We start from the raw sequence: 16,756 nt of genomic DNA, 5'->3' as shown, positions 1-16,756 counted from the left end.
ACTGGCTTGGCTACACTGATTATTGGAAATTATGTCCATAAAACCTTTTTGAGAAGACCAAGGACAATTCACTTGTTAAGTGCTGATAAGTCAGAGTGCTTGTTTGTTTTTTTTTTGTTTTTTTTATCAGTGCCCTGTTTCACAGTTTTAATGCGTCGCTGTGAAGTGCAGGAACTAATCAAATCAATCTTAATCACCACCTAATGACATTGCAATTTTGATGTGATGATTTGTCTGTGTTTTGATAGCTGTTACCAAAAATAGTGCCTCCATTATTATTAACTGGGCCACATGTTTCCTGTTAAATGATTGGTTCACATTTTTAAGTCTGTCTTAAAACAATACTCACATGCCAATGTGTACTTTGAAATAGTCCTTGGTTTGTTCCTCCTGTCCATAATGGCCACGAAGAAATGAAATACCTTCAAAAATGATTTCACTGTAAGTGACAGGGGACAAAATCCACAGTCGTAATTCTGTGTGCAAATGGGTTCTTAAGTTTCTTAAGTCTCAGTTTAAGACAAACGCCGGGCAGCAGGGGGTGGTCACAGACCACTGCGCAAAAGGAATCCCACAAGCACAATCATAAATCTATACTCACACGATTGTTTGGATTTGAATACATACCCAACACCAGTCACCCACACCGACACGGACCTGAAAAGTAAAATACAACAAACAGACGGCCGTTAAGTAGTATTGTTGTCTTGCGGTGTCTTTAACATAAATTAAAATAGCACACTTCTATGTCTGTACAGAACTAATGCCATTAGTAGAATTAGCCACACCAGGAAAAAACACAAAATAAAACCAGTACCCACCAATATAAACCAAGATGTTTATATTGGTACCTATATATCTATATATAGAGAGGTGTTACTTTATTTTGGTATTCAAGATTGTAAATAAATTTGGTACTAATTGATGTTGAAAGCAAGAAAGGTGAGGCTTCAAATGACAGTTTTGCAATTTAGAATGTGTGTGTCTTGTTTGAAGTATGTAATAGTGTAATGATAAAATAATGATATGTAGGTTCTCTTGTTAATCTATTTGTGCGAGAAAATATTTGTGCAGTTAAGTAATTTGATCGTCTATGTTTTTTGTGTGTACATAAGAGAGACAGAGACTCTTTCTATTATTTTTACTTTTACTACTAGTATATAATTGGTATTTATCATTTATTTAGTTTTTTAAAGTTACGATAATTTGTTTGATAAACAGTTACAGTTTGTGCAGAATAGTGTGTCTTCAGTTGTAGCTGGGGCAGGTGGCTGAAGGGGAAATTTACAAGCTAGAGCCGCCACTGCCTAGACGGTAAAAACAAACCGTGCTGGATATTTAAATTAATGTATCCTCGAGGATGCGCGCGCGTCTTGGCAACGGAAGTTAAGTTTGTTGCTTCCGCCGACTTCCTCAACCAAAACTACACACTAAATCCAGGCACTTTTAAACTAAAATGCCGGCCTGTTGTGTGTCTGGCTGTAAAAGTCGATATTCCCCAACCACCAAACTCAGATTTTACAGGATACCGTCCGGATATCGGCCGTTTCAGGCCAACCGGAGGCGTTTATGGCTACAAGCACTCCAACAAGTGAACGTTAGCGTCGAGGGGCTCAAAGGAAATGCTCGTATTTGTGGCGCTCATTTCATATCAGGTAAGATAAGATACACGTAACAACAGGTACTCGACTCACTGGATTTGGTGCAAGATAATGTTTAACTCTGAAGCTGGTTAAAAAAAAGACGTATGTGTCTGTTTTTGTTTTACAGGGGAGGCGTCCATGGACCACGACAGTCCTGACTTTGTCCCTTCTGTGTTTACTGTGTCTACTAAACAGAGCCCCAAGAAAAAATTGAAAAGGTAAGACACGTTAAGTAATGTTTTAAGATAAGTGGATGGATGATCGTAAAGTTCCATTTCCGCAGTGTATAAATACTTAAATGTTTAAGCAAATGTCCTGCATTAAAAATCTGATTTGAGTAAAAGTACACAAGTATTAGCACCAAAATGTACCAACAGTAAAAGTACTTATTATGCTGAGTAGTCCATTTCAAAACAATGTACGTAATATCACTGGATTATAATTATTCATGAACTAATGTGTATATCACTTAAATGTTGCTCCTGGTGAAGGTGGGCCTAATTTAACAATAGACCACTTGAGTGTTTGTGAACTGTAAAACTCAATAACAACTGATCATTATAACCTTCATGAGAGTCGGAGTAATTGTAGGACTGTTGTATTAGGCAGCATTAGTTTTAGCCAGGTCTATCTAATAAATTGAGTATGCATTATAATTTATATGTTGAATATTAATCTGAATCTGCAAAGTAAGAAGTAACTACGGTTATGAGGAAAGTAAATGCAGCGGAGTAGAAGTATAAAGCAGCAGAAAATGGAATTACTCAAGTAAAGTTTGAGTTCCTTAAAGTTGTACTTAAGTACAGTACTTGGTCACTTTCCTGCACTGGTTTATCTTCTATCAATTGTCATTGTATGTAGTGCACTGGGCCCAGTTTGTGGCTCTCATAGTAATACATGGGAGCCACAATCTGAGGCTTACTTTGTAGTGTGCTGGCTAGCAAACCAACAGCACCAAAACATCACAAAATCTTAGATTATGCTGTCAAATACGTATAATTTCATATTAAATCATACTACTTTATTCCCTATGTGTTATTACATAAGCCTTACTCCTTGTCTTTTTGGCTATGGAGGTCATTTGACTTCAAGACACAAATTCATGTACAACTGACATATTAGACCATTAATTGATCAGTCAGTCAGAAAATTAACTATTTTGATTATCAAATTGTCATTTCTGCCATTTTTCAAACTAAATTGACTCTGGTTTCAGCTTCTCACATGTGAGGATTTGCTCCTTTTCTTTGTTATATCATAGTAAACTGAATATCTCAGTGTTTTGGGCTGTTAATTAGACATATAAATCAATCTGAAAACATTGCCAAGGCAAGCAATTTGTCTATTTTTTTAGTTGGAGGCCTATTTTCATGGTAATTGATGTCTTGCACATGACTGAAGATTCAGTAACATGTTGTGGAGCATAAGTGGTGGGATTCTCAAATATTTCTGTACATATGTTTCGCTATTGAGTAATTACATACCAGTCTCTATGTACCTTTACAGAGCTGAAGAAACGGTTGTAGTCCACCGTTTCTGTAAACAAATAAAACATATAAATATTGTTATTATTACCAAGCTGTGCAGTTGTCTTTACATCTGTGCCATAGTAAACTGTGTCTGGATAATTATACAGTACAGTAGCTACAGTAGCTGTTACAGCCCTGCTGCACCAGTGTCTCTCATATCAGTCTTTGTTATTGCCCACCACCTTTATTGTGGTTGAAAAGAGCAAACTTTTCCTTTTCCACTTTGACAAGTAGATATATGTGATCCATTTACTGGATATTCAGATGAATTATTTTTCACAATTTTTTCACAAGATTTTACGGTCGTAGAAGAAAGCGCCACCATAAAGCCAGTGTGGAAAAAGAAGAAATAACAACTCCACCTGTAGTTGATTCTCCTGCGGGCATCCAGACGTCTGTTTTGAAGGAAACTGAAGATGAGCTTTCAGAAGAACTACAGACAGCATCAACCCCCTCAGTGCCAAAGGTAGCAGCTATGACTTAAAATCTTCATATGTAATTCTGTGTTACTATTGTGTTTAGAAGGCACACAAGTTTACTTTGGTGGTGGTGACAGTGGGAATAGTTGTTGCCAGATCATCAGAAGTAGAAAGATAACATGGTATTTATGTTGAGCATATTTTTCTGCAATATCTTATATTGCTGTAAATTGCTGTAAAGAAATGGTTTTCTTATTCTTTGAATTTCTATCTTCCATTTTCATAATCTCTTTGTGTGTGTGTGTGTGTGTGTGTTTTGTAGGAAGAGGAAACATTGAATGAAGAGGCTGAGGCTGAAACTAGAACCAAAGCAATCACATCACAAACAAAATCCAGCAAAAACAAGTCACCACAATCACTTAAACTACCAGCAGGCATCTCAAAACTAGACAAAATGAGTCCTGTTGTGCTCCTAAAACCCCTAGATCTACCAGCAGGTCGGTATCAGTGTGAGCTTGGCAATCGGAACTTCACCGGTGTATCTCGGCTCGTAAAACACAAACAGCCGCATGAAGAACAAAGAGTGCACCAGTGTGTCCACACCGTCCGCAACAATGACACCTCCTTTCCCTGCAACATGTGTGATCGACTTTTCACTACTAGTCATAACCTCAAGCGTCATAAGCTGCTGCATGTCAGAGACGGCAGGAAGTGCAGGAAGTGTGGCGTTCTGTTCTGTCGACGTCACAAACACATTTTATTCCTGCCACATGCCGCGCCTGTAACCGAGTCTGAACAGGATTCCTCCATCGATGAGCTGCAAAATGTAGGCAGTGATGTCATGCCAGAAAACTGTCCGCTGCAGGAGTCTGAGCAGATACAGACTGATGACTTGGATGATGATGCTCAGGGCACCATAACTGAAACGCCTACGCTGACAACTACTGCACCTTTACCGCCCCCAAACCCTGGACCTTTATCCAAGCCCTCTGAAGCCCCACCTCCAGCCTCATACACAAAAGTCATAGTAGATGTCCCTGTACCAGAGTTTCTGAAACCTTCCTCTGTGCCGTGCCCACCCTCACCTGTACCCAGGGACTCAGAAAACCCAGGTACCTCATCTCAGTTTATGACACCCCTGCCTGACAAACCTGCAACCTTCAGTCAGCCCCTTCACCCCCTGAATCTAGATCTCCCGTCCTCATTAAATATCTTTTCACCTAAGTTCCTCACCTCAGCACTACTTGAGGTTAAAAGAAATTATGAATATATTTTAAACAAACCAAAAGTTGTTAAGAAGGTTATTGAAGTGAAGGAGGAACCGTGCGAGCTGCCGTTGATTACTCCAGATGAGCAAAGTGTTGAGCAAGTCAAAAAGGAAAGAATTGCTTATGACCTGGAGATTGAGATCTGATCTGAATCTAGTCCTCTAATTTCAGTTCCTCACTTTTAAAAACAGGCATTGAATCAGTTTTATACTTTGTTTAACTACAATTTGACCTTATTGTCAGATTGGCCTGTTTGCCTCAGTCGTAATGTTTCACATTCGACTATTACTTATACCAAGACTTGGACTTGGCATCATAAAGCTATTAAGCTATTTCATCAAACACACTGGTGTGTTTGGTAAATACTACAACTAAAACGTAACCTAATTCGGGCTAATTTGTAAGAATTTATTATTGTGATATACTTTTGCTTTTGTATTGTTCATGTTTTGTTTAGTGTTCCTATGATATATGTATCTGCGAATGTATTGCTGCACACTTCTCTACAATACCTGTTTTCTTTGGCAGTTAGCCCTAACCTTGCTCACAACACTAATATATTTTAATGGAAGTGACTGAATTCATGCTGCTATTTTTTATTTAGTGAGAGCTCTGTGAGATGCTGTCACATCTTAATCACAGATGAGGTGAAATTTGTTTTACCACTACAGTCTGGCATTTGTGCTGCAGGCTACATTCTGTACTTGGCAATTTGTGGAGAAATAATCAGCTTAGTCTGTGAGGAAATCCACTGTGCTATAAACAGGAATAATATGGAGATCATTATCCAACATCATACCTGATAACAGAAGTCACTGGATACACAAATGCAGCAATTCCAGTATTTTGGATACACAAACTTTACATTTTTTGAGTGTGTACTAAAATCTGCTAGTGGTGGAAATCAGGATGCCATGGTGAGAGATTAATCTACCATTCAGACTTTGTTTTCCCATAACAGCAAGTACCTAACAGACTAAACTGTGAAGAACACTAGTACCCTCCCTGCTGTTTTGTAACAAAGTTTGACCTGCAAGACTCTCGACTCACATGACTTGTCAAACATATTGCCTCATATTCACAGTACTGTGTGAATCACGTTTAAAAACAGTTGTTAACATATTAGCCTCCTGTTAATCTTGTCTGTCATTTTTTTAAAAAATCAACTTCTTATCAGTTTCAGTTATTACAGTCAATTGACGACAATTTCATTACAAAGTATTTCCAAAATATTTTCTTTGCCTCGTGCTATAACTACTGTGTAGCATTGGGGCCTGTCAAGACTATGATTAAAGCTGTCCTTTTTAAGTAGATAAAATCACAAATGATGTGTTGTTGGCCATGTGCCATCTGCTAAATAGATTCACTAAAATAGATGCACTGGAGTTGAGGGAACCTAAAACTGACTAATTACTTAGTCATTGCATTTGCAGATGTAACTCAACCGCGTCAAAACTACACTGTGTCCATATCAGGCTGATTTTCAACTGGACAAAGGAAAAAAAAAAGAAGAAATAAACTGTGCAATGTGTCTAAACTGAAAAATAGTCTGTACATAATCACATATGCAGAAATAAAATTATCACTCTTTATTTGTTGGATTTTTGTGGTTTTTGTGTTGTGAGAAATTCGCTGTGGAAATAGTTTCAAGGTTTACTGGCCAAGAAATGTTACAGGATTTATCCTGATGGTGGCACTAGAGGGTTTGTGAAACTGACCCAAAAATGTCTGCCTCCTTTTCTTGGACGACCTCTTTATCATTGTGTCATATTGCATTAAACTGGCCAGCTTGTTTTGTGAGCTCCCATACCATCCCATTGCAGAAAAGGGCCCACAGTGCAATAACACTAAGGCCTCATGCCTTCATTCATTGGGCCTTTTTGTCATGTGGTTATGGTTCCCTGAGAGTACTTTTACTTCAACTGGTGCAGCATGGTTTACAAGTAAAACATAATACAGCCTTCTTAAAGTTTATTTATAGGGTACATTTTAGGGTTGTCAAGGTCAACTCTGTACTTTTTTTATCTTTAACGTTTCGTGTTAATATTTTAACAACAGCTACAAACTTGATGGACTGGTGGCTCTTATTAATGACTGACAAACATTTATAACTGCAGACCTGTTTATTAGGAAATGGAGAACTTGTGACCCTTAATCAATGACTTTGAATTGGTCACTTATTTGAAAAACTAGATTTATTAACCTTTCTAAATGAATAGGAGAAACATGTCCAATAGACTTTTCACAACCTCGCAACCCAAACGTTCTTTTAAATTAATTGTAACTGCTCGATAAAGCATTTTATATTGAGCATGTTTCTTTAATTAATAAAGCCATTAGTTACAACTAATAAGCCCTTAAAAAGGACGACTTATTGCTTGCGTTATGAACTTACAGTTTAGCAGCCCGCTAAAGACAGAACTGCTGTTCTAACCAATTTTGATAAAGATAAATACATACATACATAACAGAACAGACACGTTCACAATACACAAATCTGTGATAGTCCTCGCAGCACATGGAGTAGCCTACACACTATTGCATATTAAATATACGAGCATATTAAAAAAAATGAAAATAAAAGATGAAAACCAGATGTGCAAAGAGGTCGGTGTCTATGAATTAAATTAGATATCCAAATTAAATAAAAACAAGTTGAATTGTACTGCACTTGTTGTCAGTCATTATTGCACATGAACTCATATGGTTAAAAATATGCAGGATGGCCACATTGCTAGGAAACAACACTTGCTTTTGGCCCATTGTTAATGTTTTTCTGCAGCTTTGAATTTCATACTGAAGACTGATTGAATTTCAACATCGATGAGACATGAATAAGACTGATTTCTGTCTCTTAAATCTGCATTTGTGGATAAGCAATTTTACCAAAATTAGGTCAAGTGCATTTTGATTTTATTACTCATATCTACTGTGCATTCCTCTGTGACCTCTTGTACCACATCTCTGAGCCAGTTGAGAGTTCACTGTCTCCCCTCTGAGTCCATCTGTACACTGTACACATCCTATTGGTGGGACGGCACCGGTAATGGTGGGCGCTGATCCTGATTGGTCTTTTCGGCTGTCATTTAAAGCCAACGAACTCAATGATTGGCCGAAGTCCTCGCATCTAAGCAGCAGATTGGCTGATGCGTCTTCGCGTGGCATCACAGATGACAGGCAAGTGGTGCTGATGCTGTGACAATGGGAGTCATCCAGATAAGCATCATCTGGACCGAGTGCGCTTAAAGCACAGCGGCAGCGCACACGCTTAACTGATCGTAAAGGGACGGAAAAGGCAGCTGGGTAGAGACACGGGGAGGAACCTCCAGCTGCTGCACTGAAAGGGTAAGTTTTCCCCTGGAAAACAAAATGACATGCCCGGGGCGTCCGGTTAGCTGTCTCTGAGTGGGGGCTGGGGATCAGCTCTCAAGTACGTTGGCAGCAAGACCGTTATTACCGCCGGCTAGGTGAAGCAAGGTTAGCAATCTCCACCAGCTTTCCTCAAGAAATTCAAGATGCTTTGCTTTTTGTCAAGTCTCATACATACCGGACGTACTGTAGTATATATGCAGCGCTTGTAAGCCAGCTGTGAGTCAACTCATCTCCTTGGTCGACTGCATTGCGGAGATAGCAAGATAGCATGTGTCTAATATTCTCCACGCTGCCCTGTAAATTAGTGGTCAACACAACAACACAGCGGGTCACAAGGTCCTTTCCAACATTTTCTTCAGCATGTTATTTTGATGCTTCTTCACATTCTGAGATTTCAATGTGTCTGACATAATTTATCATTCCTGTGGATCAAATTTGCATGCAAATGTTAAAAGAAATGAAAATATAAACATGAAAATATAATTATCAAATATGTAAGTGCTAAAAACCCCACTAAAACATAGTTAACCGCATGATCATTTAAACTAGCTATTGCATGCATTTGCACAGATTTGTAGTGAATTGCTTTGCATGCTGGGATTTGAAGTTTGAAGTGATGTGCATCTGTTGACTGAAGTGAGCAGTCCACGCTTGCCTGCAGGCTTGCATATGTGTGCATAAATGCAGTGCACATATACAGTATGTTGTACTTATGCTTTATAGCCATAGATTTTTTTAATGCTGGCAACACAGAGGCCATTTTTGTTGCTGTAACAATGCAGTGTTTGGCTTCCCTCTGTGTTTTAAGTCCAGTGATGGGAGTGTTCAGCCGACAGAAGTTTTTCCAGGAGCTTGCTCATGGCTGCCTGCTGCCTACGGCTCAGCAGGGCCTGGAGCAGGTATGGCAGCTGCTGGTTATCTGCCTGCTGTGTCGGCTTCTCTGGATGTTAGGTGAGAATCCAGTTGTTTTGTGCCCAGTCAGTGTTATTCCCCCTTCATATGGGCTGCGTCATCATAATCACCTGTGCTATTTTTTTTATCTTGTTATCTTGCTTATGTCAGGCCTCCCTTCTTTTGTGAAACACCTGGGCACAGTGGCCGGAGGCTTCTACACTCTCTACCTGTTCTTTGAGCTTCATATGATCTGGGTGGTCCTCCTCAGCCTTCTCTGCTACCTCTTCCTCTTCCTGTGCCGCCACTCCACCATCCGAGGCACCTTCCTCTCCATCACTGTGCTCATCTACCTGCTGTTGGGGTAAGAGAGTGCTCCTCAGATACCTGACAGCTCAGCGGCACGCATCAAGTCTGTGTTTTCTGGAAAGAATGCTTCAAAGCCAGTGTTGCGGTGACTTTTAAAGTTTAATGTGCAGCGAGAACAACATCACATCTGAGACTATTCTTATCTAATTTTATCAGAGAACTGCACATGATGGACACCACCAACTGGCACAAGATGAGAGGTAGGTCAGGCATCTCTCATAGATACGTAAAAGCAACAAATGTGGTTATTCGAGGTTTGCCTTTACATTTAGCATCAATAATGTTTAAGTGCTGCTGCTGTCATCCAGGTTCACAGATGGTGGTTGCCATGAAAGCCATCTCTCTGGCCTTTGATTTGGACAGAGGTGTTGTGACCAGTGTACCCTCACCCATTGAGTTCATGGGCTATATTTACTTTGTGGGCACGGTCATCTTTGGCCCCTGGATCAGCTTCAACAGCTACAAAGAAGCTTTGGAAGGACGTAAGCTGGTAAGTGTAATACAGTGTCTCTTAAGCATGGAAGAAGGTTGGGGGTGAGGATTATTTAAAAGATTTATCCTGACACTGGCTGCTAACTGTGTAAATCTTTGGTTCTTTTCTTTCTTCCTCAGAGCTTTTCGTGGCTTTTCAAAGTGTCTGTTAGCTGGGTGAAGAGCCAGGTGTGCCTTGTTATTTCCAACTGTGTAGCACCATACCTCTTCCCTTATTTCATACCTGTTTATGGAGACAAGCTACTACGGAGGTGAGTGGAACATAAAGATACTTGTAAACAAGTTTCCGTTCTTCAATTACTTATCACTTATGGATTAATTCCATCTTTGTTTACAGCAAAAAGAGGAGGAAGATCAGGTAATCAACTGTCTCCCTCAGTGTCTCTCAACATTGCAATCATGCTTTCCTCATATTTTGTGCTGTTTATGGCATGTTTATTTTCTTCTTACCATTTGTGCTTCACCTTTTACCTGCACGCATGTATCCACATCATCCCCCCACCCCACCCCCTCTGTGCAGTCACATGTGTTCCAGGACACCCGTCTCACCCTCTCATTTACCACAACTGTCTCACCATCTTGAAAACTGTGGTGAGACGTAGATCATCACATGGCAAGTCAATAAAAAAAAAAAATTGTGTGATTTCAATGTTCCACTAATATTAACCGCTACAACTTCCCTCTTTATTCTGTTGCTTCTCAGAGGTACACTGGCAAAGTATGTCTTTTAATTTTGTGCAATAATTAATTCATTAAGTTGAAATTTACTGCATTGTAATATCCGCCTTTTTCTTCCTCTTTTAATGGCATTACATTAGGTGGTTGCTGGCGTATGAGAACACAATGTCTTTCCACTTCAGCAACTATTTTGTTGGTTACTTCAGCGAGACTACTACCACTCTGGCTGGGGCAGGCTTCACTGAGGAGAAAGAAAACCTCAAATGGTCAGAACTTCATGCAGAATATTAACATAAAATGTGTTTCTCTTTATTCACATTACTAAATGGGCCCCCTCCCTTTTACCTTTTGTTTCGTAGGGATATGACCGTGTCCAAGCCCTTGAATATAGAGTTCCCTCGGTCGATGGTGGAGGTGGTAACATCGTGGAATCTGCCCATGTCTCGCTTTCTGCACACCTGTGAGTTCTAATGCTCGATGGCAGCAGCTGTTTTTGCTTTTCATTCTCATTATGAATGGAATGATAATGGCTCATTTAAAGAGACACTCATGCAAGCTGATGCTCTCATCTCACAGATGTTTTTAAGAGCGCTCTCAAATTTGGGACATTCTCTGCCGTCATGGTGACATATACAGCCAGCGCCCTGCTGCACGTGAGTACTATTACAGAGCAATTATAGCCCGTACTCTGAAATGTAATGTGTCCGTGTCAACAAGTGGATTGTTTAAATTCTAACTCTACTTGTGTCTGGTAGGGTTTGAGTTTTCATCTGGGCGCAGTGCTAATATCTCTGGGGTTCATCACGTACATTGAGCACGGTAAGAGTCTGCCTAATGTTGTCTCTTTTCACATTAGAACCTCCATTTAGAGAAAGTGCTTAGCTTTGTAGTAATGGTTAATTGCATCCACTGTTACACACTGTTTGTGTTCACCGCAGTGCTTGTAATTTATCTCTTATGGTTGAAAAGGAATTTCACCTCGAGCTTATATTTTAATGCTTTGGTCTTGTTTTGTGTTTTAGTGTTGCGGAAGAGGCTTGCAGCCATTTTTAATGCCTGTATACTGTCAAAGAAATGTCAGCCAAACTGCACTCACCAGAACAAAAAGGTAAAATGTGCCTCTCTCTTTTTTTTGACAAAGAAGGTCCTTTGTAACCTGTCATTTATCATTAGCAGTGGGCTCTTCAGGTTTACATGAATGAATGGATTCAGAGGAATAGTTTGACATTTTTGTATAAACAAATACGGTTATTCATTTCCTTGCAGAGAGTTTGATGTGAAGATCAATACCACTCTCCTGTCTGCATGCTAAATATGAAGCTGCAGCCAGGAGATGATTAGCTTAGCTTAGCATGAAGACTAGGAGAAGAAAGAAACAGTCTGGCTTTGTCCTGAAGTAACAAAACAAAAACACCCTCCAGCACCTGTTAAACTCATTGATAAACATGTTATATCTCGTTTGTTTAATTCATCCAAATGTTTTAAAACTGGTTATGGACTGGACTATTTCGTGACAGGCTGCAGTGACATTTGGATTTCATTACCTTTGGCTTGAGCCAAGTCAGCTGTTTCCCCTTGCTTCCAGTCTTTATGCTAAGCTAAGCTAACTGTCTCCTGGCTTTAACTTCATATTTAGCTTCATTCATTCCAAAGGTAACCTATACTCACTTTAACATACATGTTGAGTTGAGTTGAGTTGTTTAAATACATGTCAAACTAATGCTTCATGCTGCACAAATAGAAATCTCAGTTCCAACCACAGGACTGTGGTGGTTTTACTTGGTTTGTATATATTCTGGATTTCCTCCAACTATTTTATATGTGCCAATGGCCATTGCACTGGCATTGCTGGCACTTAGTTTCAGAGCAGGAGGTGCTCAAAGGGGGGCTACCTAGTAGATCTTCTGGCCTAGTTAGCATTCAGAAAAAAATCTGCTTTCTATTTTTACCCTCCACTAACAAAAATATGTAAATTAAACCCCATATAAATTTTCCCTCAGATTTTGCCTAATAATAATAATAATAATAACAATAATAATAATAATAATAATAATCCTCAGCAGGCCAAGTGACAAGTATCAAAACAACACAAGAAAAAGTCAAACAATTAAAACTGCATACTTAATAATTTGTTTAGTAGTGTGGAGTTTTTGGCATTTTTGCCAAAGTCAAGAGAGAAAAGGCAGACAGAAAACATGGAGATGACATACAGCAAAGGTCCACAGCCTGAATTCAACCATGGGCATTGCAGTTATGTGACATGTGCCGTTACCATTCAGCAACGAGAGCAGTCAAAGGACTTCATGTTTCAATGCCAGAGAAAAAAATACATCTGCTGCCGTTGAAATACAGCAGGTCTCATGAGCTGCCTTGCTCTGTCACTGATATATTTAAGGAGTTTACTGGCAAGATGCCCAACAAAAATCCTTTGTTGTTATATTGGTTCTGCACATCAAGAGCTGCAGGGAGGAGAAATAATGATTTATGTGAAGAAAAGCAACCTGCATGGACTAGACAACATGGATTCTATTGTTCTCATCACAATTTAGACATTGATCCATTAAAGCCCCTAAAAATTGGGTTTCAAGTGTCTCTCTCTAACATTAAAGATTACTAAACTGCATTGCAAAATGAACAGCAGTCAAAGTCAAAGTTTCGACAAAAGGGTATTATTTATTACCTATTGTTTAACAGTCAAACACTCATCCAGTGTGCTTCATCAAGACTGTGCAAGAAGTTGATTAAGTCAATAGATTTTTGGAACATTTAAAAGAAACCCCACATGGATTGCAAAACAAAAGAAAATGTGGGTAAAAGGGTCTATAATACTGATTAAGGAGATTCCTTGTTCTTACACGATGCTTTGTCTGTCCCTCTGCAGGAGCTATGGGTCTATATGATTAACATAGCATTCAGCGCTTTGGCAATACTCCACCTGACGTATCTGGGCTCTGTGTTCAGCTCCAGTGTGGACTACATGGAGGAGGATGAGGTAAGATGAGACTATACTGATACCCAGAGGGGAAATTCACATGTTGCAGCTGTGAAAACAATAGTCAGAAGAGGTAGGAAACAGATAAAGAACTATTAAGTATAATAAACACAGCAAAATAAAACATAAATGGTATTTAAAAGCTTTATATACATTACAACACTTAGACCTGTATGCATTACTTTTGAAGTGTTAAGGAATCAGTCTAGTGGTGTGTTATTGAGGCAGAACATTTTCAGAAGAGTATAAGTGACTATATATATTCAGCCTGTACTCATAAAATCTACAGCACACTGTGTGACATGAACATGTGAAAGGCTATAGAGAAATGTAACCTTAGCTGCATTATTCATAGTTCAAAGAGAAGTGTAATCTGATATATGATATTTTTGTGTTATGATCGTTTTTAGATTTTAGATAGCTGTAAATCTGTTCATAAAGTATAAACAAATGAACGATGAAGCCCATTTTTTGTAAAGAGGTTTTTATGAAAAGTATAAATAATATTATGCACTGTCCTACCGCCCCCTACAGGACGATATCACCCATCATACCATTCAGAAGTGGTCAGAGCTGAGCTGGACAAGCCACTGGGTCACGTTTGGATGCTGGATATTGTACCGCCTCATTCTCTAATAATAAGAGACAAAGAAAGAGTGATGGAAGCAATAATGATGAGATGTAAGGCTGGTTCTCCACTTCTGCACTGTGACTTTATCCCGCATCAGACCGAAGAGAACAGATTCAACCTGTATACAACAATAAACCAACACGCAGTGTTCAGGTTGCGCCGCACGTTGGCTGGGTAATCTATTATTCTAACCTGCTGGGGACTAGTTTTGATATCCATGAAGTGGTAGCCCGCTCCTCCCTCCTTTCCTCCGTATCACATCCTTTATATCTGAGCTGCAGTCGTCGAGCCCTCATGTTGTGACGGCAGTTACCGATGTCTCACTGTGAGTCAAAATCAATACCTATCAGCATGGTGGAGATCGGCTGCTCCTTTCTGTGGACACATGATAGAGCCCATTATCTAGGTCTCACCATCAACTGCGGCAGATGTCCTCCAGATGTGGTTTCCCTTCACCTCAAGTGTTTTACAATCGTATTTTTAGGTTCGGTGGATAAAACTGGCGACATTCTTATAGTCAGCAATGAAAAGACTAAAACCAACAATGCAGTAGTTCGTTGCTCAATACATTTTGACTTACCCAGCTTGTCTGCCTGTGGCACTCAGCCCCGAGCCTATTCACTATACTAAAAAAGGCCAAATTATTTCCTAAAACAGCTGGGCTCTATTTTTTTTTAGCAAATATTACTCAAGCAGGCGTAAATAGATTATCTGTTAGGAACTATTTTCAATGGCAGATCAATATACATATGTTTGGTGCTCTGGTGGCTATTTATGGCTGCAGAACAGTGAATGAGTAATTGACTCCAAATAACCTGCAATGCCCATGTTCATTGTAATGAAGGAACATCTCACCCAGTGCAACACTGCGGCTCATTGATATGTTTAAGACAACAATGGAGTTTTATGACACAGAGGGAAAATACGCTATATCAAGCTCTGGCTACAGAGACAACAGTGTTTTGGTCTTTTCATGGAATTTGTTGGCAATAAAAAAATATATAGAATATCACCAGGCTTATCCTTTAGCAGAGCTTGTCTCTTGAGCATGTGTAAGACAACAAAGAGTTTACTTTTGATTGAAAAGAGCACACGTTACGGTAATAAGGCAGCAATTTTCTTGTCGCCGGTAATGATTTCCCCCTTTGTGAATTTTAGATAAAGAAAATGAATCAGTACATCTAGAAATTAACTTTTGTGGTGCAGTTTCATAGTAGTGTTTTGTATTTTGTTTATTTTGATGATTCCCTTTAAATTGAACTTTTGCTTTGCTTCGAGAAGGTCTTATTAATATTTGTGAGCATTTGAAAAACTCTTTCACTCTTTAGTATTGAAAAAAAAAAGTTTAGAATCAGGGTATTACACGTGTCAATGTAGAGCAAAAACGTTTAAAGTTCTCTTCAAATTTCATATTACAGATTCAAGATGAAATTACACAGTACACTATATTAAATATTTATCCTCAAGTACAGATTTTTATTACACTGCTTCTTTTAATGATGCATTTATGTAATTGATGATTGCCTGATGAAAGAACATGAGCGTCTGTATCAGATTGTGGTCACTTTCTGTCTATATCTTTCTTAAATCTAGAACGTCAAAGGATTTGTTTCTTGACTCAGATGTAGTGTTTTAGAGTAGAGCCTGAATGTTCGTTCATGCCTGAGAGCAAGTGCTCAGTCTCCGCAGACCTAATTCCACTCAATCCAACGAGTATTTTAAATACTAGTCTGATATTTAATTTTAAGCTTTTTTTTCCCCTGTAAATGTGAAGGCACTGATACACCTGTGATATTTTTATAAAATTTTACATGAAACTGGATTTGCCTTTGTTTAATTCAGTGTGGAAGAAGTCCAAATGGGTATGTCTGAGAGGATGTGAAATGTGATGATATCAGGTGTACACAGAACTCAGATACACTTGGATTGCTGTATGAAATAGCTGTTTATTTGATTCATCATTATTTACAAGAAGAATGTTTGGACTGTTAGACAGCCAATCGTTGTATGAGGGTGAGTTAGGGAAGGATTGCAAAGGGGAGACAAACTGTTATTTTTCGCTCAAAGCAATGGTCCGGTTTAACCCGGAGTCTATTTCTGAGCACCCAATAAGGCGGAGCGGACAGTGCTGGGGATGGGGGAAGGAACAACGGTCGAACAACAGATGGTGATGGATGGAGATCGGGTTCACTTTCTGCCTCTGTGAGAGGTGAGCAGATGCTGTATTGGAGGGCCACACAACGGCCCAGTCTGCAGGCTCAGGGGGAAAAAGTGCGGAAGGGAAGGGGAAGTGCACTCAGCCCTGTCTGCCCCGAGGACCCCCATGTTTACGACGGCAGGACCCCAGCAGTGTCTCCAAAGCCATCTTCACAAATGCCTGGAAGTTATTGCTTCTCTCCCTTCGGCTGTCCTGCGAGGGGATGAAACACAGACAGATACCTTCACTGGGGACACAGCAATCACAGCACCTCA

The 16,756-nt window shown here is 39.5% G+C and overlaps 2 protein-coding genes across 2 annotated transcripts; both read left to right on the top strand.

The window, feature by feature from the left end:
• Positions 1-1,408: 1,408 nt before the first annotated feature.
• On the top strand, positions 1,409-6,422 carry LOC111235045. The gene is made up of 4 exons (XM_022763347.1): positions 1,409-1,655; positions 1,771-1,861; positions 3,467-3,638; positions 3,914-6,422. The coding sequence occupies exons 1-4, from the start codon at positions 1,457-1,459 to the stop codon at positions 5,003-5,005; spliced, it is 1,554 nt and encodes a 517-aa protein (XP_022619068.1). The 5' UTR covers positions 1,409-1,456; the 3' UTR covers positions 5,006-6,422.
• Positions 6,423-8,125: 1,703 nt separating this feature from the next.
• On the top strand, positions 8,126-14,442 carry porcn (porcupine O-acyltransferase). The gene is made up of 15 exons (XM_022763406.1): positions 8,126-8,204; positions 9,040-9,182; positions 9,294-9,486; positions 9,648-9,691; positions 9,800-9,981; positions 10,104-10,234; positions 10,321-10,341; positions 10,687-10,701; positions 10,802-10,927; positions 11,021-11,121; positions 11,238-11,314; positions 11,417-11,480; positions 11,684-11,769; positions 13,543-13,653; positions 14,188-14,442. Exons 2-15 carry the CDS (start codon positions 9,047-9,049, stop codon positions 14,287-14,289), a joined length of 1,389 nt encoding a protein of 462 aa, XP_022619127.1. The 5' UTR covers positions 8,126-8,204; positions 9,040-9,046; the 3' UTR covers positions 14,290-14,442.
• The last annotated feature ends 2,314 nt before the right edge of the window (positions 14,443-16,756 follow it).

The sequence above is a fragment of the Seriola dumerili genome, unplaced genomic scaffold (assembly GCF_002260705.1).
Source record: "Seriola dumerili isolate Sdu_G_001 unplaced genomic scaffold, Sdu_1.0 BDQW01000468.1, whole genome shotgun sequence".
Taxonomy (NCBI): domain Eukaryota; kingdom Metazoa; phylum Chordata; class Actinopteri; order Carangiformes; family Carangidae; genus Seriola; species Seriola dumerili.
This window is presented reverse-complemented; position numbering and strand designations above follow the sequence as displayed.